This window comes from Nycticebus coucang, chromosome 9 (genome assembly GCF_027406575.1).
Source record: "Nycticebus coucang isolate mNycCou1 chromosome 9, mNycCou1.pri, whole genome shotgun sequence".
NCBI lineage: Eukaryota > Metazoa > Chordata > Mammalia > Primates > Lorisidae > Nycticebus > Nycticebus coucang.
In genome coordinates, this window is record NC_069788.1 from 134,621,320 (window position 1) to 134,645,010 (window position 23,691).

At 41.4% G+C, this 23,691-nt stretch overlaps 1 protein-coding gene and 1 non-coding gene across 2 annotated transcripts in view; both read left to right on the top strand.

Annotated features, from left to right (window-relative positions):
* Positions 1-13,279: 13,279 nt before the first annotated feature.
* The window catches only part of LOC128594206 (POTE ankyrin domain family member B-like), a 70,689-nt gene continuing 60,277 nt past the window's right edge, over positions 13,280-23,691 (top strand). The window contains exons 1-5 of the mRNA XM_053602795.1: positions 13,280-13,359; positions 13,518-13,632; positions 13,792-13,965; positions 17,675-17,781; positions 19,140-19,274. Of these exons, the coding sequence (XP_053458770.1) occupies positions 13,567-13,632; positions 13,792-13,965; positions 17,675-17,781; positions 19,140-19,274 (482 nt within the window). The 5' untranslated portion in view covers positions 13,280-13,359; positions 13,518-13,566. The remainder of the gene's footprint in view (positions 13,360-13,517; positions 13,633-13,791; positions 13,966-17,674; positions 17,782-19,139; positions 19,275-23,691) is intronic.
* Positions 22,038-22,144, top strand: LOC128595081 (U6 spliceosomal RNA). Its single transcript, XR_008382769.1, has one exon. It is a non-coding gene; the product is annotated as a U6 spliceosomal RNA (small nuclear RNA).

Genomic DNA, 23,691 nt, shown 5'->3' on the forward strand with positions numbered 1-23,691 from the left:
GCTGCAGCCTCCAAATCCTGAGCTCAAGGGGTCCTTCTGCCTTGGCCTCCCAAAGTATGGGGATTTCAGCCCTGAGCCACTGCACCCGGCCATTTTGTTATTATACTTTACAATATTGGTAATGGTTCCTTGCTAACAACCAATCTATTCTAGGTTCAAACTTTACTGGCTATCTCAAAAATAACATTTTACAGATGGTTTGTTTGAATAAGAGTCCAAACAAGGTTTACTCCTTTGACTTGCTTCATTTTGAAAACGTCTCTTTTATGTTATGATGATTTTCTCTTTTCTTTATGCCATTTGTTTGTTGAAAAAACATACCATTTGTCCTGTATAATTTCTCACATTGTTAATTTGGTTGACTGCATTGTGGTGTCATTTAGTAAATTCCTCTGTCCTCACTATATTCTGCTACTGGTAATTAGACCTAGGACAGAGCTGCTGAGCTGTGGCACCACTGAAATTCTGTTGTTGGCAGCTGTCCTGAGCATCTCAGGGTGTGTACAGCAGCCTGGTCTGCACTCACCAGATGCCCCAGATGGTACCAAAGTCACCCATTTGTGAAGCGCAGATCTAGAGACTTGGTTAGAAAGAATTGAGGCCATTTCTTTTGTAAGCATCATATGTGGTATTGTGCACTTGCTGTTGTGTTTGAAATGTGCAGCGTAGTATAAAAACAACCTAGAATATTACTAACCATCTATTATGTAGTATGTACATTTCTAAAATAGTGACTATGTGTTTCTCAATTTCTTTTGTAAGAGCTTATTTCTTGCTTTCTTTAAAAAACTTTCTACTGGGGCGACACCTGTGGCTCAAAGGAGTAGGGTGCCAGCCCCATATGCCAGAGGTGGCAGGTTCAAACCCAGCCCCGGCCAAAAACTGCAAAAAAAAAAAAAAATAGGGCAGTGCCTGTGGCTCAAAGGAGTAGGGCATCGGCCCCATATGCTGGAGGTGGCAGGTTCAAACCCAGCCCTGGCCAAAAACTGCAAAAAAAAAAAAATAATAATAATAATAGTAATAATAATAAATAAAATAAAAAATAAATAAAAATAAAAAACTTTCTACTGAAATATATATAAGCAGTTATCTTCTTTTTCTTTTCTTTTTTTTTTGTGACAGAGTTTCACTATGTCGCCTTTGGTAGAGTGCTATGGAGTCACAGATCACAGCAACCTCAATTCCTGAGCTCAAGCAATCCTGCTCCTTCAGCTTCCCAAGTAGCTGGAACTACAGAGGAACTACACCACAACATCTGCCTAGTTTTTCCATTTTTAGTAGAGATGGGGTCTCACTCTTGCTCAGACTTGTCTCCAACTCCCGAGCTCAAGGAATCCTCCTGCCTCGGCCTCCCAGAGTGCTGGGGTTACAGGTGTGAGCCACCGTGCCTGGCCAGTCCCCTTTAATTCTAGTGATTTTTGTCTCAATGTGAATATGGCTCCCTGAGCTTTTTTATTTTAGGTAAGCATTTGCCAAGTATATATTTTTCCATCTTTTGACTTTCAGCCTTTATGTGGCCTTCTATTTTGGGCTTATTGTTTGGAAACTACATATTTTATAACTGTTATTTTATAAAATCTTGCTGAATCTTTGTCATTTAATTGCCCAATTTAGTCTGCTCATAATTATTATGACTAGTAATTTACTTGGACTTTCTTCATCCATCTTAGATTATGACATTTATTCCATTTTTCATATGCTTTTTCCTTCCTTTTTAATACTAACTGATTTTGATTGTTTATTTGCTTACATGTCCCACTTTGCCTTCTCCTGGTTTAAAAACTATAGATTCTATTTCTGTTCTTTTAATGATTAAATTTGTAATTTTACCTGTATTCACAGTAAAAATCTATAATCGTTAACTTCCCTTTTAATAATACTAAGACCTTAGAATAGTAACTTAGTCCCATTTTTCCCAACTTCTTTGTTACTGTTGTATAGCATTCCAGCTCTTTTTTAAAAATTCTGCCCAGTAGAGGGCAGCGCCTGTGGCTCAGTGAGTGGGGCGCCGGCCCCATATGCCGAGGATGGCGCGTTCAAACCCAGCCCCCGCCAAACTGCAACAACAAAAAAAATAGCCGGCGTTGTGGCGGGCGCCTGTAGTCCCAGCTGCTCGGAAGGCTGAGGCAAGAGAATCGCTTACGCCCAAGAGTTAGAGGTTGCTGTGAGCCGTGTGACGCCACGGCATTCTACCCAAGGGCGGTACAGTGAGACTCTGTCTCTACAAAAAAAAAAAAAAATTCTGCACAGTAGATATTATTATTGCTTTGTACATGATAGAGACCATGTTTATTTAGATTTGCCAGTTTTAGATTTCTCACTGCTCTTTGGCTTACCTTTTAGTCTTACAGCTCAAACTTCCATTTGCTATGATTCTCTTTCTTCCTAAAGTTCAGACAGTCCTGTGTGACCTGACACGTGCACTCCCGAAAATGCCTTGCACTAGAAATCGTAGAGGTGTAGGAAGAGTAGAGTTGGGCCCAATGACTCAAGAGTTGTTTAACTCTTTAACCAGAAACTAAAAAACTGGAATGGTCCTGATAAAAAATAATAGCAAAGTTTAATTTCTTTTGTGTGTGTGTGTGTGTGTAGAGACAGAGTCTCACTGTACCGCCCTCGGGTAGAGTGCCGTGGCGTCACACGGCTCACAGCAACCTCTTAACTCTTGGGCTTACGCGATTCTCTTGCCTCAGCCTCCCGAGCAGCTGGGACTACAGGCTCCCGGCATAACGCCCGGCTATTTTTTGGTTTCAGTTTGGCCGGGGCTGGGTTTGAACCCGCCACCCTCGGCATATGGGGCTGGTGCCCTACTCACTGAGCCAGAGGCGCCGCCCGCAAAGTTTAATTTCTATTAGCATTTATGGTCAGTGTCAAAATTTCTGCAGCCTTAAACGCTGAGACTCAACCCTGTTTTCCTGTGAGATGAGGATCCTGGTGGGCATTTGCTTTCAAGGAACAGCCTGGCTCAGTGCCATAGCTCAGTGGTTAGGGTGCCAGCCACATACACCAAGGCTGGTGGGTTCCAGCCTGGCCCAGGGTCTGCTAAACAATGACAACTGCAACCAAAAAGTAGCCAGGTGTTGTAGTGGGTGCCTGTAGTCCCAGCTACTTGGGAGGCTGAGGCAAGAGAGTCACTTGGGCCCAAGAGTTTGAGGTTGCTGTGAGCTGTGACATCACAGTACTCTACAGAGAGTGACAAAATAAGACTCTGTCAATAAAAAAAAACAAAGTTCAGCCTTGGCCTGAACTCACATAGCTGTGATGTGAAGGGAATTCTTGAGTCCCAATTGGGTCTTTTCTCCTGTTGTGCGTTGCTGTTACTGTGAAAGAAGTGTGGCTTTAAATAATAAGTATTCCTTACTTTAAAGGTGATATGTAGATATCCAAGCCCTTTGCACTGCTTCTAGAACTCATGATGGTAATGCTGAATGTTTGCTGTCTAGTCTTCCATTGCCATGTGTCTGGGTACCCAGTGCCCATCTGCAGCTGTCTCTGTCTTACTGGTGCAGGAGCTGGGTCCACCATCATCCTCCCAGAGCCTCCCCTTATAAGCATAAATAATATAAATGGGTACAGGATTCTGGCCACAGCTGTAGGCAGACTCAGCCTAAAATAAATCCCTGATTGAATTAAAGTGATAAATCCTTCATCCTATCTGCCTAATAGACAAAAGGGTACTTCCACTGGTGGAAGACATTATCTGGAGCATTTGTTTCATTTATATACCACGTGCAGCATGCAATAAAAAATTATGAGACATGCAAACAAGCAGGACAAAAGAAGTGTAATAAAACAAAAAGTATGATCTAAAAGCCCTTCTGAGGTCACAGCTAACATTTTGGTGTTATTTCTCTCCTTGCATGGGTGTTATTTTCTACAGGTGGGGCTCATGTAGGGTATACAAGTATGTGGCCTGCCTTTTTTTTTCTTTTAACTTACCATGTCATAAATTTCCTCTTACATCTCTGAAGTCATTTTAAATTTAATTAATCAATTTATTTATAGAAATGGGGTTCTCATTATGTTTCCCAGGCTAGACTTAAACTTGAGGTCTCAAGTGACCTTCCTCCCACATTGCTGGGACAACAGGTGTGATTTTTTTTTTTTTTTTGTAGAGACAGAGTCTCACTGTACCACCCTCGGGTAGAATGTCATGACGTCACAAGGCTCACAGCAACCTGCAACTCTTGGGCTTACGTGATTCTCTTTGCCTCAGCCTCCCAAGCAGCTGGGACTACAGGCGCCCACCACAACGCCTGGCTATTTTTTTGTTGTTGTTGCAGTTTGGCTGGGGCTGGGTTTGAACCTGCCACCCTTGGCATATGGGGCCAGCACCCTACTTAGCCACAGGTGCTGCCCAGGTGTAAGCTTTTTTAATATTAATAGTATGGTGCTTCATATAAACATTTCATATTTTACTTAGTCAAACTATGGTTATATGTTTCATAAATTTTGTTACTGTAAAAGAACTTATAACAAAGTAAATACAGATTGCTGTGTGTATGCTTGATTGCCTTAGCAGATAATGTCTTAGATATTAATAGAGTATTTTAAGCTTTAATTAAGTATTGTCAGATTTCTTTCTCAGAGGTCTGTGTATTTAATAATTTATGTTTTCAGCAGAGAAATTTGATGATACCCATTTCATAAGTGGTCACTATAAAACTGCCTATGCCTGTGGGTAGGGGAGCTGGCTGCCCAGTGCCATGTCAGCAGTTCTCACATGCCACACAAGGCTCTTTTTTCTGTCCCAGCTATTCTCTGCAGGACTTCAGAGTGGTCAGTGGCCAAGGAGGGCTTGGAGCTTGTTCTCTACAGCAGGCTGTAGGGATAAGCACCTTCATTTTTGTTCTTAATATCCTCTTTGCTTTTATGTTTCTTTAAAGAAGTAAAAAGGAGATACAGCAGGTGGGGGGGCTCCAAGTCACTGCACTATCTTCTTTGGTGTCCCTGAGGTCTCAGGAACTCTGTCACCCACAAGAGTTGAACTATATGTTAGGATAATTAAAGATGCAGAGTTGTGAGCAAAATGCATGAATAGCAGGCTTTATCTGACATATCAGGTTATGGCCATCTCAGTCCTGGGCAGTTTGGTTTGTGGGAACAAAATTGGGCAGGGCTGGAGTACTCATTCAGCAAGCAGAGGGTGGGCCTGGGGAAGGTCGGGTGCTGAGTGGGGGCCAAGTGAGGACCCATAAGGACCCAAGGAAGAGCGAGCTGTGAGCAGAGACTGGTCAGCAAATCCTTCCTGGGTCAGTGGGTCCTTCTGACCTCCCTATCATTGTGAGTCCTTATCTAGAATCCTGAGGGAGAAAATGCCAGGTCAGTTCAGACTGGACAATGGTGGTCAGGGAGCTCCTGTGGGATTCTGAATCAGGGCCAGCCCTGCCTGTCCAATTTCACTGCTCCAAGGGTCCTGTAGAGGCCGTGGGGAGGCCTGGCTGGCTTTGCTCCTTTTGGAGCATGCACAGCCTAGTAGGCAGCATGGGCTTGAATCTGTTCCCACCCCAGCCCTGCCAAATCAAGATGCAAGGAGGGGCCGGCTTATCGGAGTCTCTGCACACACAGCTCAGGGACTTGGTTGTGGCTGTGGCCTGCCATCATCCCCTCAGCCATGTCTGCGAAGCCTGCCTGGCCAGGCCTGCCTGGTGGAGAGATCATGTGATGTGGGCTGTGTGCACACCACACCCTTACCTGGTGGCTCTGTACTCTCACAGGTGGTAACGTGGACCCGGAGAGCCAAGTGGAGGGGAAGAAGGAGGTGGAAGCCGATGACGTGATGAGGAGCGGCCCCCGACCCATTGTGCCATATAGCTCCATGTTCTGCTTAAGCCCCACCAACCTGTGAGTCCCTCGTTGCCCCGGCATGTGGCTGTCTCTCTTTTCCATTCATCATGACCTGCAGAGACACAGGAACCAGCATGGCCTGTAGGTGCCCTGAGGGTGCAATTGCACCCTATGCTACGTGAGCTTCTTTGGTCACTGCCATAGTCCCTCGAGACACATGCCCATGACTTTTCATGTAGACGAGGACACAGACGGTTCTGTGCTACGTGCCCTGATATAGCAGTCTTGGTGATGCAGGGTTTGAACCCAGCAGCTGTAGAGCTGCTGCTCAGCCCTACATGCTCACTCTCCTCTGCACACAGGGGCCCATCTCCCTGTGTGCACGCAATTTTTATGCACCCCCTTCCATTGCACCTGTCACCCGCATGTGTATGCATGCATGCAGTATCTGTTTACTTGTTCACCTGTGTGCCTTCCCATGTCTGTCCGGCATGCATTTGCCATCCACTCATCAGTCTGGTGCTCTCATCGGTCCAACTAAAGTCCACATGGTAGACAGCACTCTAGGCACTGGAGGTGCTCAGGACCAAGGCACTGTCCTTGCTGAGCCTATGTGCCTGTGGGAGTGACAGACACCAGGCACAACAAATAAGTAAAAGACGTAATAAGACGTCCAACAGTGCATAGTGCTGGAGGAAGCACAAAATGGGGTGGAGATGCTGTCCAGGTACTAAGTTAGATGGAAGGTTGGGAGTGGAAGGGAGGGTGTACAGGGGGAGCAGGGGATGTAGACAGGCAGTCCAAGGGCAGCAAAGGCAGGTTGGCCTATACCCCGTTTGTTGCTGGTCTGCCCGGCCACTCCTGTCCCAGCAGCCAGTGGTGTCTGCACATGGCTCTCCAGCACCCAATCTCCCTGCCTCCTCCCTCTCTGTTACAGCTCAGCACGTGCAGAGGCATGGTCCCTGCCACAAGGGGCAGGGAACATCCAGTAAGTTCAGCATGAAAATATCTCAATGGAGAGATACTGGCATTGGGGATCAGGTGGATTGTTAGTAAAGCTCTCCTAGCAGAAGAGGCACCTGTGCCAAAACCCGAAGGGCAGAAGCTCTGGGGCGGAGGAAGGATGTAGGAGGTAGTGGGCTAGGACAGAGGGTGGACATGGGAGGCAGCAGGCTGCAGGCAGTATGGGCAGCGCCAAGATGAGAAGAGCTTGACTGCTGGCATCCTTTGGGGATGGACAGCACTGAGAGGTGGACATGCTCGACCTGCACCTCAGCAAGATCCTTCAATGGGGAGAATGCACAGAGATGCCGGGTGGTTGAAGTGTTAGGAAGAAATGGTGGTGGTTTGACTGGAGTAGTAAGAATGGAGAGGTTTGGAAGTCAGTTCTTGGAAGAAATTTTGGAGGCATAATCTGCAGAATTTGATGATACTTGTACTATGTGGGAGAGGAGGGGTTGTTAAGGACAGCACCAATCTCTGCTGGATGCTGGGCAGAAGGTAGTGTGCTCACCAAGACTAGCAGTGCTGCTGAGAGTCTGGATGAGAAAACCTAAGGCAACTGGAGACATCTAGTAGCCAAGTAGCCTGGAGTCTAAGTGGTAGAAACCCAGACACAGGCTGCTGAATTAGAAGGAAAAGTGTCTCTTTTAAGGAGGGAGAAATGCCATGGAGTGAAGGACTAGCAGGCTGTTGGTAGACCTGGGGGGCAGATCCATGGGTGTGAGGGTAGGAGCCAGGTGAGGATAAAAAGATGTGCATGGGCTCCCTCCAGAGAAGAGAGAGAAGGGGGTCTTTGGATGGAAGGTCTTGGGATGTCAATGTTAGAGGAGAGACTGGAAGGGCTAGAGGGGCAGAGTGTGTGCCTGGGATGCAGGAGGTAGAGGTGGTGCTCCTAGAGCATGTTCCTTGTGTTGGCACGAGAGACAGTCCACTCCACCTAGCCCATCTATTGCTGCCCCTTCTGTCCGCTACTCAGAGATTGGCTTTCCAACCCCCTGAGCACTTGTCCGCACCAGTCTCCTATTTCTGTCCACACTGTTTGCTGCTGTTTTCCTGCCAGAATGGGACTTCCTGAGGTGGAGGACTTGCCTGCCTCAGGTCAGGCAGGCGGGATGGACAGGGACTAGGCTGCCAGCCCGCTGCCACCACAGCCGGGGCTGCAACTCGTTGTCAGGTGCCTGCAGTGACTGTCCAGAAATCCCAGATCTCGCGACGCCCTCAGCAGCACCAATGCAAGGGCGGGGGCCTCAGCCTGCGCCAAGCCGGGCGGTGGGCCCGGCACTAGCAGCAGCACTCAGGGGCGGAACAGGCTGCACCGCTGAACCCTGAGGTCGGTGTGTCCAGCGCTCAAGGACTCGTGTCCAGCATGCGTCCCAAGGGCCCTACCGACTCCGTGGGCCAGCTCCTGCTGGGCCCACGCTGGGAGTATGGGGTCCGCGCCCAGACTGCCTGGCTGAGCGGCTGCTGCCAGGTCATTGGCCAGGCTTGACTGCAACTGAGGTGTCAGGTACCTTGTTCCTTCCTTCTAGGAGCGCGGGCAGGTTCCTAGTTGCAGGGCTGCTCCCCACAGTCCCTGGCCCTGTCCAAACAGCAGCAAGGACAGGAAATATCTGCCTGAGCTGAGAGGGTACAGAACTCCCTAGATCCCTCCTGCACGCACCATGTGCAGCAGGTGTGCCAGGCCTGGCGGGCAGTGTACGAGGACCCTGTGCACCCAGGGAGCCCCGAGGTCCAGCTCTGTAGCCACGCCCTGCACGCCCAGGCACCAGCTGCACACAATTTCCGGACGCCAGCGTAGGTCTTCCTGCGCACGCGCACTGCGGTTGCTAGCCTTCGGTTGTACTGGTCTGACCACGGAACCGCCAGGCTTGTTTCCTGGAGTTGCTGCCAGACCTGGTTAGGACACCGTCCTAGGGCTACGCTGAGCGAGAAAGCGGAGGGGAGGGGGTGGGGGAAGGGAGTCTACGGAGCCAGGAGCTCTATCTAAAAGAAATTGTTAGCTGCAGGTGGAGATGGGCAACTCAGCCTTGACCCCTTTGGTCCACCAGTACTGGGACCAGAATCAGGACCCAGTCTTCTCAACGGCCGGGTATGAGGTCAAATTTAAGGACCTCAAGACTCTCCACAGAGCTGCCTACGAGGGCGACCTCTACGACATGATGGACCTGGTCCATCTGAAAAGAAATAAGTTAAATGCATATGACAAGAAGAAGAGGTAATAGGAACAGGGAGCCGGCTCGGGCTGGGGCGGGGGGCAGGGGTTGGGTGGGATGGGGTTGGGGATGGCGGCGTGGGGGGTGAGAGGTGGGGTGACCAGGTGTGAGGGATGAGGTGTGAGGGGTGTGAGGGGGGAGACGCCCTCTTTCATGGGCTCCCTGGGCCAGCCCTCCTGTCGCCAGGGCTCCTTAGAAACTGAGATGGGGAAGTCTGGGAGAGGTCCCGCGCCCCACTCGGGCCACCACTATGGGCAGCAGAGCAAAAGCTGAACCTCATCTGGTTTCCATTCCACTCCAGATTCCCCTTATACAGCTCTGTATTGAGCTTTTTTGTTTGTTTGTTTTTTGGAGACAGAGTCTCACTTTTTTGCCCTGGATAGAATGCTGTGGCGTCATAGCTCCCCAACAACCTCAAGCACTTGTCTTGTCTCAGCCTCCAGAGTAGCTGGGACTACAGGAACTCGCCACAACACCTGGCTATTTTTAGAGATGTGGTCTCGCTCTGGCTCAGGCTGGTCTTGAACCTGTGAGCTCAGGCAATCCACCCGCCTCGGCATCCAGAGTGCTAGGATTACAGACGCGAGCCCCTGTGCCCAGCCTGTATTGACCATTTTAAAGTAATTTAACCAAGAAAATTAGGTATAACCGCATTTTATTTTTGATGTACACATTTTAGAACATAATGTTCTGTATATTATGGAAAAGTACATAATGAGAGAATTCCTACAATATGTCCACCTCTGAGCTAACACATCTTTAGATCAAGTCCAATTTCCATTTTATATCGAAGTGCAGCCGTGGGTTTGCGTTCTCTACCGAGGGGGTCTTAGAAAGCAATTTTAAAGTGGTAAGATGATTGCATGTGCTTGAGTAGGAAGACTTATTTTCCTGAAAATGTGGGCTCTTTCCATGTTTATTAATTTTAAATCAGCCAAATAAAAATGCCAAAATTTTTCAATTTTTGAGTTGCATATGGTATCCGTCTTTTGTTATTGTCATGATATTAAGAAACATTTGTAATGGTGTGAATAAAGACTTGCCTATTTAGACATCAAAATGTGCTATTAAGGTCCACAAATTTTTTACTAACATTTGAAAAGACACATGAATGAATGGCACAAAATATAAAATCCAGATAGACCAAATGTATAGGAGAATTTAGAACTTGATAGTGGTGACATTTTATATTATTAGCGAACAATGAATTTTTCATAACTGAGGTGTCTGTTAGCTGGAAAGAAAGTAGATAGATTTTTAATTCACAAAAGTAAGTTCAGGGCTGGGCACCGTCAGGTCAGTGGTTAGGACACCGGCCACATACACCGGGGGGTGGGGGTGGGGTGGGGTGGTGGGTTCCAAGAACAGCATGCTAAAGAAAGACCACTACAACAAATATATAGTCAGGTGTTGTGGGGGCACCTATAATCTCAGCTACTTTGGAAGCTGAGGCAGGAGAATTGCTTAAGCTCAAGAGTTTGAGATTGCTGTGAGCTGTGACCCCACGGAACTCTACCCAGGCCAACATAGTGAGAATCTGTCTCAAATAAATAAATACATAAATAAATGTAAGTTCATAATAAAATACATATTAAAAGTTTTAAATATACCAAATGAGGAAAGTACTGGGAACAAACCTAAATGCCTATTGAGATAGATACATTTTTATGGTAAGAAGCCCTTCCTGAGAATGACCTCTGAAGCAAGCTTTCTGAAGATTGTTTCAGCAAAATAAACGTTAAAACCCTCCGTATATGAGGGGAAAAAATTAACAAAACATGTTTACAAAATATTTGCAACACATCAAATGAAAATATATCTTAATTTGGGCAGCACCTGTGGTTCAAAGTGTAGGGCACTGGCCCCATAAACCAGGGGTGGCTGGTTCAAGTCCGGTCCTGGCCAAAACTGCAAGAAAAAAAAAAAGAATTCTAAAATTCTGCAAAGTACATTTTTCTCTACTGATCTACAATTGATCTATGGACCTGGGAAAAACATTTAGTGTTCTTGATAAGACAAGGACCTTAAATTAAAAAGGGAATACTTTTTTTTTTCTATCCACAAAGTTTATAAAGATGCAATGTGGTGGTACTTATGCTTTTATGTGCTTATGACCTTTTAGATAGACTCCAACAAGTCATAATAAAATATTTTTATAGAGTAATTAGAAATTCATAAAATTCGACTTTCTCAGCTCTGCTTAAAGTAACACTGTATTAAGGAGAACCTACATAACATGCCTGTGGCTCAGTGAGTAGGGCGCCGGCCCCATATGCCGAGGGTGGCGGGTTCAAACCCAGCCCCGGCCAAACTGCAACAACAAAAAAAAATAGCCGGGCGTTGTGGCGGGCGCCTGTAGTCCCAGCTGCTCTGGAGGCTGAGGCAAGAGAATCGCGTAAGCCCAAGAGTTAGAGGTTGCTGTGAGCCCTGTGACGCCACGGCACTCTACTGAGGGCAGTACAGTGAGACTCTGTCTCTACAAAAAAAAAGAAAAAAAAAAAAAAGAAACTTCAATGCATCCATAGGGTAGTACAATATGTGACAGAATCCTAATCTGGCAGAAGCAGCCACTTAGGTAAGAGTGGCATATGAAGGTGGCATATGAACAGGTAGGTGTCAGCTGTCATGTGGAGGTGAACTTTTAAGATATACAGTGAGGAAAATGTCAATTTGCTGATATGTACACATGGACTATGGCAATGTGTTAGCTGAAAATATGTAAAAAGTTTGACAAAAGCAGTTAGTGTTAGAAATTGGTATACGACTACGATTTTTCTTTTTTTCCCTGTGATTTCTGCAGTGAACCTGTATAAGTTTTAGTAGCAGCTTATTATTAATGAAATAATCCGTTCACAAGGATTATGGGATATGAATCTTACACAAGAAAAATAATTTCCCACTTTTTATTAATTCATTTATTTGAATTAGTATCTTCTGCTAACTTGTAGTCTCTTCAAAATGAATCTTTTTACCTGTATCTGTGCATGTATATTCTGTTGCATATACATTTTATTATGCACATTGTTTTCATCATATGTATTTATTATATATACAAATAATTATAGATTCATCATTTTATTTGTGCCCTTAAGAAAATAAAGCTGGCAAATATAAATGATTATTAATCTTGCAAAAGTATTGCTTTACTTCTTGAGTTTTTCTTTTTCCTTTTAATTGAGCTCCCTATCCATCCTTTGAATCCATTTATTCTCCAAACATAAGCTGGAAACCTCTTTGGTAGGAGACATATACTATAGCCTTTCAGGACCGTTCCATCCCAAACCATCATGTTTACCTGAGCAGCCTGAGGAAGATGAGAGGTTTAAAATTGTTGCATTAGGACTTGATCTCACATGCAGTTTTTCCTCCCTCCTGTTAAACACAGATAAAAAGATTCCTTTACTTTTGAAGAGAATAAAAGTTAGCATAAAAATAATTCCTAAAGTTAAACAATTATTTAAAAAGATATTTTAGTGACCTTTGAAATTTTATAACAGTCTTAATGACTAATACTAATCACTGGAAGTATCTCCTTTACATGTCAATCAATCTAAGCACTGAATAATGAGCCACACTTTCCATTTGAATTCTGCATTTCTTTTGTTTTAAATATTTTTGAAATCAAAATGAGAATTAACTTTCTTTTGAAAATTGTTGTTAATTCAGCCATCTTTTTGTCCTAGTACATTTAAAAACTAAAATTTATTTAAATGTCATTCATATAAAAATAAATGCTAGAGACCTGTGTGTGCCAAATCTCACTCACTGTAAAGCCACCATGGAATGTGCTATGCCCCATTATCTTAAGTTCAATACTGTAATTTTTAAAATGCTGTCAATTATACTTATAATCATGAATTACAAGTGGCATTCCTAAATCAGAGATGTTATAATGGAAAAAAAAAAGAAACATTATAATACAGTTGTATTTCTAATCTTTAAAACATACCACTGAGTAGATATGATTGTATCATTTTACTTTAATCAGAATGTCATCTTTCTTAGCATTCATAGTAATAGTTATAATAAACAACTGTTATTTGTGCCAGGAACTGTTAAAAATGGTCAGCATCACAAGGGTATCCTGTAAAGTGTCCTTACTATTTCTTTTCTTTTTTTTTTTTTTTTTGCAGTTTTTGGCTGGGGCTGGGTTTCAACCCACCACAACTGGCATATGGGGCTGGCGCCCTACTCCTTTGAACTACAGGTGCCGCCTGCTCTTACTATTTTTATTTCCATTTTATCGATGAGGAAATTAAGACACAGAAAAGCTAAGCCAAAGTGTGTCCCAAACTGAAGTTACTGAATCCAAAGGCCAATGTCTTTGGATTCCAATAGGCTGTTCTTTTGTTACACAGTGAGTGTTAATAAATATCGTTCTGTCTTCACAAGAAAATTAAGGATTTGTTCTGAAAACAGGAATAAATGAAACTTAATGCTTACAGCTACGTGAATGATTACATGTTTTTAGTTAGTGTGCTACAATTTTTTAAAAAGGCTCTCTCAATTTTGTAGAAGTGCTTTGCATTTGGCTTGCGTAAGAGGCTATGCCAAGGTGTCCACTATGTTGATCGACAAGGACTGCGATCTGAACATCAGAGATGCTGAAGAGAGGACACCTCTGATAAAGGTATATAGTAGCCAGATTTCAGCTTGAGATGGATTTTATTTAAACCCATAGAATAAAATGAATTTATCACAATTGAATATAACTAATAAGTGAAATCTGTGAAAGGTTTATATTGCATTCCTAGAACTTATGATCTATTTCTTGGTGTAAAACTGACAGGCCGTGCAATGCGAGAGACCGCAGTGTGTCACTCTCCTCTTAGAACGTGGCGCAGATCCCAACATCACGGATATCCACGGTAACTGCGCTCTCCACTATGCTGCCCACAGCGGCAATGTAGAGATTACAACAAAACTCCTTGAACATGGTGCCGCTACAGAGATAATGAACAAGGTATAGATTAACTGACTTTATTTTGAAAATATCGGAAATACATTTGTTTTAACATTGACATATGTAAGGGTTCAATTTTCCAAGTTTGGAAACTTAAGCATTCCCTAAAATAAAATATTTTGAAATAGCTCAATTGTCAAAGGTTTCTGTTTAAAAATTGGTACTTTCGAAGGAGCATGAGAGAGTACATCTTCTTTTATGCATTTATGTTAAATATTTGAGATAACACTGAATTTGTTGAAGGTTAAATTATTTTTTCAATTTTTTTACCATTCTGCTGTTTCTTTCTAATTATTGTAAAATAGCACAGAAAAGTCAATTTATCCTAGAAATAGGCTTTATCTTAAAACTTCGACAAAAGGAATGTATTTTACAAGAAATAGAAATCTTGCTGTTGACAGGTTTCTTAAAAAATAATTTCTAGGAACATGATTTGCCTCACATAAGCAAGGAGTAAAGAGGAAAATGGGGAAAAGGGAAAGGAGACTGATCAGAAACACACAGGCCAGTTTAAAAACTGCATGATTGGGTAAATGAGGTGAAAGCTATGTTGATTAGTATGATGTAAGCACTTCAATTTGTTCAAATAATCAACACACTGAAAATGGCATAAATGTTTTTATGATCTATATACAAAAGACTTAATAAAAAATCATTAAAAAAATACATAACTGCAGGAAATACCAATAAGAGGGGGTTTTGCATGTTTTGTCCAGTTTTTTAACATTTAAACCAGAATCTCTTTATTTTGAGGGATAATAACTCTCAGTTTGAGAGAGTTAGTGAGAGGTAGACTTGTCTAGGCATCAATTTTAGGAGAACTCCGAGAAAACCAGATTGACAATGAGTATGATGAATTAAGAAAGAAGGAAGAACAAATAATTAACTGATCATCCTAATTTGGCAGAAGCAGCCACTTTTAGGTAAGAGTGTAAACTCTACTCTCAAGACCAGAATGTCTTGATGGGAAGGTGGGGGAGAAGGACCTTTTCCGTAGCAAAATCAAGGTGCATGTTCAGTTCACTAGTCCCTGTTCTCCCCTTCCCTAGAAACATTAAATGGAATTTTCAGTAATGACTCCACCTCTTACTCTTTCTTCTTTTTATCCAAATTCCCAAGTGGTAACATAATTGTCCATGTAGGTAGACAATGAGACAAAAGTGGTTTTCTGTTGCATTAGTTCTCCACTAGAATTGTGCAACACAATGAACTGGGGGGAATGTAAAAGAATAATTTAGAAGTCTAGGCTCTGTCCCGAAGATTTTGATTCAGAAAATATAATAAGGTCCAAGCACGTATATTTAAAAATATTTCCTTGAAGGCAGGTACATGTTTGAGGGAGAGGGAGATTGAGGTAGGAAGGATCAGTCAATCTCAGGAGTTGTTTTTTTTTTTTTTTTTTTTATTTTTTTGAGACAGAGTCTCATTGTGTTCCCCTGGGTAGAGTACCTTGGCGTGACAGCTCACAGCAACCTCCAACTCTTGTTTAAGCAATTCTCTTGCGTCAGCCTCCCAAGAAGCTGGGACTACAGGTGTCTGTCACAATGCCGGGCTATTTTTTTGTTTTTGTTGTAGTTGTCATTGTTTGGCAGGCCTGGGCTGGCTTAGAACCTGCCAGCTCAGGTATTTTTATATGGCCAGTGCCCTAGCTGCTGAGCTACAGGCACTGAACCAACCCAGGATTTCTTGACACTTTCTCTGACACTGTCCCTAAGAACAACACAATTTCTTCAAGACTCTGATGCACTGAGCACTTAAGTGTAATTATGAATTCACATGTATCAAAAATGTAAGAAATTTCTAGAGGCACTATTTCTCTTTCAATCTCTGCTTTCCAGTAATATTAGACTGATGTTTATGATGTCTTTTACTGCTTAAGAGGGTAAAAGGAATGTTACTGGCAGTATCTGTTAGCTTACAGAGCACCTTCTTATCCTTTTCAACCATCAATCATTTACTGTTATTGAGAGGGATTTTAGAAATTTACTTGTGTATAGTCTTTCAATAAGTGCAGACTGACCATTTTAGTATTTCCTCTTTGTTATCATTCAGATGATTAAGTCAACAAATGTTTTTTACAAGTAGAGTTTTCTCAATCAGAATAGTAGTGAATCCTTTACCTTTTTTTTTAGTTGAAGCTGTAATATGAACTGTCTTAGCACATCTTTTAGGGCCACAGAGCTTCAGCATAATCAGGATCTCAGTTTGAAACACTGAAAACCATGAAGTTAGAATACATATAGGAATTTTTTTAAAAAAAATTATATTAGTCCTTAGTGATGGGGTCATATCTTAGAACTTAAAAAATGGCTTTTAAAATCTCTTTGTCTTTGCATCTATCAAATAATTGTTTTCCTGTTACAAAACCTATAAGCCTTTTTAAGTTAATCATGGTTGTAGTTGGATAGATGATGACATATGTTTTGCCTCAGCACCATCCCTTAAAAATGAAAATGATTTAGTGCCTTTACTTAGGCTGTAAACAATTCATGTAAGTCAGTATTAGAACTTCTATTAAGAAACCATTATATTTCTGCTTTATATTTTGCCGAAAAAAACATAATTTAAAGAGAAACCAGAAAAAAATGGATTAGAAAGTTAAATATGCATTAGATTTCCATATACCATTTTCATCGAGAATAATGTTTCTCAGTGAACTTTCTAACAGCTGAGATAAAAATCGGTAATCTTTTTTTGTTGTTGTTGTTTGTTTTGTTTTGTTTTGTTTTGAGACAGAGTCTCACTATGTCACCCTTGGTAGATTGCCATGGTGTCGCAGCTCACAGCGACCTCAGACTCTTGGGCTTAAGTGATTCTCTTGCCTCAGCCTCCTAAGTAAAAAATTGATAATCTTATAACAGGAGACATCCCATGGGCCATTTAATGATAAGCAAGAAAAGTTCATTTGAAGTCTAGCTTTTTTTCACTCAGAAAACCTTAGTGAACCATTCGCAACAGGAGTGACAGACCAATTGGCATCTGGGGTCTTGTCACCATCGATAGAAGAGAGTCCTGAGTTGGTATACCTGGTGAAATCCTCCCCCTTTGTTGGAAAGCTTTCAAGGATCACGGAAACTCTAATTTCTCAAATGTTAGGGTTTGCCCCAAAAATGTATTGCCAAAGAGGGTTTAAGCAAATTCAAGAGATTGCTTTAATATTGGATATATAATGGAAAGTTTGGTAATATTTGTTATGCATAGATGATCATGGAAACTTTGTGTTGGGGGTACATACTTGTAAGTAGTCTTTGAAATCCAGTGTAAGAAATACTGATCTAGGGGTAATAATTTAGATCATTAACTCAATAAAAATACTGAAAATAGTTACTACTATATCTTAGGGTAGGGGGATATAGAGATATTAATAATAGATACTGCCTCTGCCCACAAGAAGCTCTTGGTTTAGATGAGAAACAAGAAAGTATTATACTGTGGTAAATGCTGTGATAGAAGCAAAGATTCTTCAAAGCATTAAATGTCTGAACTGAGTTTTGGAGGTAACCTGAGTTGATGTGAAGAGGCAGATGAGAGGTGTTTCCAAGGGAAGGAGTGTCACATTGGAAAGCACAGAGTAATGAGAAGGAAGGGTCTACTTTTTATTTATTTTCTACATTATGTGTACAATTTTAGGACCTTATATAAAGTTTTCCACTTATAAAAGTGTATAATTTTGTCCAATATTGTATTAATTGTTTTTGCTGTATTGCAGAAAGACACCACACCACTCTTCCTTGCTCTGAAGGAAACCCATTCAGATGTGGCGGAACTTTTAATTAAGCATAAGGCAAATATACATCTAGTTGATGGATGTAGGAGGTATAGTAATTCGTTCTGTTTTTAAAACCTGAGTGGTATTCTAGAGTGGCAATAGTATCTCTCCTCAGAAATGTTAAATGAACAATAACGTTACCTCATAATTGTTGTATAGTGAAAAATATCCACACAGATCTTCAGTTACGCAGAAAAGCAGTTATTTTGACTGAGAAATATGAAGGACAGTATACAGAAGGATTTACCTTTTTTTCAATATTGACTGATATTTGTTCGTAATTTGGTGTTTTGGTGATATATTAGCTGATAGGCTTTAGTTAGTTGTATAAAATGTGGACTTAAACTTGTAGTTTACTTTATGACTTAATATGAAATTCTTCACTCTTTCATAGTATTTTTTAACAACTGTTGCTTACATGGTTTTCCTTTAGAATGTTCTGTGTCCCATAAATAGGAGCTGGGATTCATTTTCTCTTTTGAATGACTTAGTGAGTCTTTAAGTTGTTTTCTTTAAAGAATATTGACGTTAGATTATCCTTAAGTGACTATTAATTGCTATTACCAGATCCTGTGGGTTCATCAGCTTTTTTTCCATTTTTACTTCTAGTGTAGTTTGATGTTTTAGTTTTAATTGGCATGGGCAGAAGGATGAAAACTTTAACTGGATAAACTTTTCCTTGAATAAAATAAGCCATAGGTGGGTGATAAAGTGTAAACAGAGAGGCTTTAGATTCCCCGAAGCCTGGGTTGGATTCCTGGCTTTTCCACTTGCTAGGTGTGATGTTAGGAACATCATTTATCATCAGATGTGTTTTTTGATCTGAAAAGGAGCATAATCTGCCAAGGCTTATGGTGTGTAAAGTCTTATATGTACACACACAGAGACATATACACACATACACACAGATACATATATATATATACACACACACACACAATAATTTAATGCAGTTCCTAGCACATGAATATCAGCATCAAAATCTGTAAGTACTCTGACTAAAATTATTACCATTATTATTGTTATTGGAAGCCTGCAAGTAGCTCTTACTTATTTGACCACTATCTGACTTTGAATGAAAATATATTCTATTTAGATAGGGAAGGAATGGAGAATTCTACATCTAAATCTTGCACTATGTAAGATAAGTGATCTCAGCATAGTTTCTTGACCATTAAAGCCCTATAAATTAGCAACTTGTACTGTGTTATACCAGTGGTTAAGAGGCTTCCTTTTAGCTTCAGTGGAAATTGGCTAAAATGAACATTTCAGTACCCAAGATGTTCATGTCTGTAAGAACATTCTGCACGGACAGGCAGGATATTGAATTGGTAAAGTATATCCAATTAGTACTATAAATAACTTTTTTCAAGTTTGTAAGTGTGGGTTATCTTTCTTATTTTAGAACAGCGCTCATGCTTGCTGTACTTTGTAATTCGGAAAGCTTAGTGGATCTTCTTTTGGAGCAGAATATTAATGTCTTTGCGGAAGATTTATTTGGACGGACTATAGATAATTTTCTTCTTCCTGACTCTGAAAGGTAAGTGTACACGATAAAAGACTACTTAATGCTGGGTGGCACCCGTAGCACAGTGGTTAAGGTGCCAGCCATATGCACTGGGGGTGACAGGGTTGAACGGGGCCTGGGTCTGCTAAAACGACAATGACAATTGCAACAAAAAAATATCCAGGCATTGTGCAGGCACCTGTAGTCACAGCTTCTCAGGAGGCTTAGGCAAGAGAATTGCTTAATCCTAAGAGTTTGAGGTCGCTGTGAGCTATGATGACATGTCACTCTACCCAGGGGGACAAAGTAAGACTCTGTCTCAAAAAAAAAAAAAAAAAAGAAAAAGAAAAAAGACCAGTTAATGTTAAATTGAGGTGTAAAATAATTATAACTATTGCAACTTGTACATCAGTTGAAATTTCATGGTTTGTTTCAGAAAGTTTTAGAATGGAAATGAGATAGCCGGAAGAAATCCAAAGGATGGAGGTGTTACAAGTAGTAATGAGTGCAGGGTTCTGAAGACTTTTAAGACCTTTGCGCGGCGCCTGTGGCTCAGTGAGTAGGGCACCGGCCCCATATGCCGAGGGTGGCGGGTTCAAACCCAGCCCCGGCCAAACTGCAACAAAAAAAATAGCCGGGCGTTGTGGCGGGCGCCTGTAGTCCCAGCTGCTTGGGAGGCTGAGGCAAGAGAATCCCATAAGCCCAAGAGTTAGAGGTTGCTGTGAGCCGTGTGACGCCACGGCACTATACCCGAGGGCAGTATAGTGAGACTCTGTCTCTACAAAAAAAAAAAAAAAAAGACTTTTAAGACCTTTAACCTTACGGATTTCAGTTTTATTTTGTTTTATTACAAGTACAGCCCCTATGCGTGGGATAAAGACAGTGTCACAACTCTGCTTTTTCTGAGTAGTTATATGGGTCATGAAAGGTCCACTTTAGTAGAAGCTGTTGTACCATTCCCTGTTGTACTGTTGTGCTCTAGACCTTCCTCCTTGAAATTTTCAAGAACTGAACAGGTTTTAAAGTGCAAGAAAGGCAATCCTCTTTTATAAGGCAGAAAGGGGAGAAGAAGGACTTTGTACTCGTTCTGTTTCCCCTGATTGTGTTGCTGCATTGTTGCCTGGAAACTGGTCCTGCAGTCTGGTAATTATGCTACTAGGAAGTCTTTGCTGATTCAGATGCCTCAGTCTCCATGGTCAAACACACTTAAACTTCAAAGTAATACTTTTTGTGGTTCACTTACATTTGCTTATATGCTTGTCCATTGTTCCCAAAAGCACTAGCATCATTCTCTGCTCTGGCAGCTAGGCCTCTGACCTTTAGCCACACAAACACACAGTGAGCAAAGAGATCCCTTCCCCTACTTATATAGAGCTTATATGGAGCTCACATTTTAGTTTAGACTTAGCCTAATCCTTTGTACATTCTCCTTTAAAGTCCTTTTGTCTAGCAAATAGTAGCTGAGATTGTTCTAAACTGTCAGAGAGTTCCAAATAATGATGCAGGAAAGGAATGGAGTTCCGTTTTTTCTTTGTTACCAGATCTATGCCCTGAAGCCTACTTATAGCCTGTGCAGCACCTTTTCTTAGGCTGTAAAAGATCCCATGTCCTTCTCTAGTAGTGGACACCAACTTGTCCTTGGCCCTCAAATGATTTGTCCTCCATAATTATGAAAATCTTTGAAGCTACTTGGTTCTCTACCTCAAAATTTAAGAATGTTTTCAAATTCTATGTCAAATTCTAAGAATGTAGCTGCTGGATGTAAACCTCTGAATCTGAACAGGTTAGTTGTATTTACATGACAAATCAATACCAAAGCAAATAGACAACCTACCCAATAAGAAGATATATTTGCATATATTGAATTAGATAAAAGATTAATAACTAGGATCTACAGATAACTCAATAAACACAAAAGAACCAAGAATCCTTTACAACATAGAGCAAGAGAGATGAATAGAATCTTCTCTAAAGAAGGCAGATGAATGGCTAACAAACATATGATAAAATGCTCATCATCCCCAATTATCCGAGAAATGCAAATCAAAACCACCCTGAGATATCACCTAAACCCAGTGAGAATGGCCCACCTTATAAAGTCTCAAAACTACAGATGCTGGCATGGATGTGAAGAGAAGGGAACACTTTTGTACTGCTGGTGGGACTGCAAACTAGTACAACCTTTTTGGAAGGAAGTATGGAGATCCCTCAAAGAACTCAAACTAGACCTCCCATTTCATCCTGCAATCCCATTACTGGGCATCTGCCTAGAAGGAAAAAAAAAAAAAACAAAAACAAAAACATCTATTTACTTTAAGGACACTTGTGCTAGACTGTTTATCACAGCTCAATTTGCAATTGCTAAAATGTGGAAACAGCCTAAATGCCCACCCACCTAGGAATGAATTAGCAAACTGTGGTATATGTATACCATAGACTACTATGCAACCACTACAAAAGATGCAGACTTTACATCTTTTGTATTAACCTGGATGGAAGTGGAAGACATTATTCTTAGCAAAGCATCACAAGAATGGAAAAGCAAGAATTCTATGTACTCAATTCTAATATGGAAAAAAATTAGTGACCTGGCACACAGTGTGGGGGTTGAGGATGGGGAGAACAGAGAAAGGAAGGGGGTGGGAATCACAGGGGGTGGTACACGTTTTGGAGGTGGAACACTATTATTGGAAGGTCTTTATCTGACAAAAGCAATCAATGTAACCAGGTTCTTTAAATCCTCAATGAAGCCCCCAAAATAAAAAAAAAAAAAGTTACATACAAAAGTAGAACATTGTGCTTGCTTTGGCAGCACGTATAATAAAATTGAAACAATACAGAGAAGATTAGCATGACTCATGTGCAAAGGTCACATACAGTTTCTTGAGACATTCCATATTTTGTGTAGTTCTTGAATGGTGACTGAATTGTTTGACAAACTCTAATAGTATGAGTCAAAGCAAAATGGGCAGCACCCAATAGTGAAACTGTGATGTTCTCTAAAAAAAATTTTGTGTAAGATGATCTATGAAATGAGCATGGAGCTGAATAACACTTGGGATGTTGTGTGCAAAGTGTTGTTGATGTATTTCAGAAATGAGAAAGTATCAACATGGATCTCGCTCCTTCATGGAATTTAAAGAAGCAGGAATTTTTTGTCGTCTACATCAATTGGAGATGAGCATGGAGATTAAATACCATTCTAACAAAGATCTACTGGTTCAGAGTCTGACTAGGTACTAGGTAGAGAGAGAATAGTAGGAATCCAAACCAGGTCTTGACGTCTATTAGTTTTCTACCATTATAATGGGGGACATTTACTTTATGTTATCTAATTTAGTGGGCTAATGTCTTACAAATAAATTTTGTTGAAAACTATGAAACAGCTGAGATGACCTTGTTACTGGATGAAGAGAGTTTGGCCACCTGTCACTGTCAGCCAATATGCAGAGATGGGGATAGATGCACCAAACTTTATTTGTCAGAAGTCCATCAATTGTGGAGAAGATGAGAGCGTCCTCTCCAAGACTGTCCCGTTCTTCTATTTAAAATAATCACATTTTTTTATTGTTGGGGATTTATTGAGGTTCTTCATTCAAAGAACCAGGTTACACTAATTGCATTTGTCAAGCAAAGTTCCTCTTATAAATGTGTTCCTCCCCCAAGAGGTGTGCCAAACACCGTGACCTCCCCTTCTTCCTTCTCTCCACTCCCCCATTCTCTGACCCCCCAACATGTACTAGGTTATCAATTGTCCTCATATCAAAATTGAGCACATTGGATTCTTGCTTCTCCATTCTTGTGATGCTTCACTAAGAAGGATGTATTCCATCTCCATCCAAATTAGTACAAAAGATGTATAGTGTTCATTTGATTTAGTAGCTGAATAGTATTCCACGGCACACATATACCACAACTTGTTAATCCACTCCTGGGTTGGGGGGCATTTAGGCTGTTTCTCCATTTTTTTTTTAATTGTAAATTGAGCTGCAATAAACAGTCTACTGCAAGTGTCCTTATGGTAAAAGGATTTTTTTTTTCTTCTGGGTAGGTACTCAGTAATGGGAGGATCAAATGGGAAGTCTAGTTTGAGTTCTTCGAGGGTTCTCCATACTTTCTCCTAAAAGGTTGTATTAGTTTGCAGTCCCAGCAGAAGTGTACAATAACTAAGAAAATGTCATGAAGGCTACGTTGAACGGTTTGATGAGAATATTTCAGATTGTATATGAAACCAGCACATTGTACCTCTTGATTGAACTAATGTACACAGCTATGATGCAACAATAAAAAAATAATAAAAACAAACAAACAAAAAAAGAAGTGTTCCCTGCTCTCCACATCCACACCAGCATCTGTAGCTTTGAGACTTTGTGATCTTGGCCATTCTCACTGGGGTTCAATGATATCTCAGGGTGGTTTTGATCTGCATTTCTCGAATAATTAGGTATGA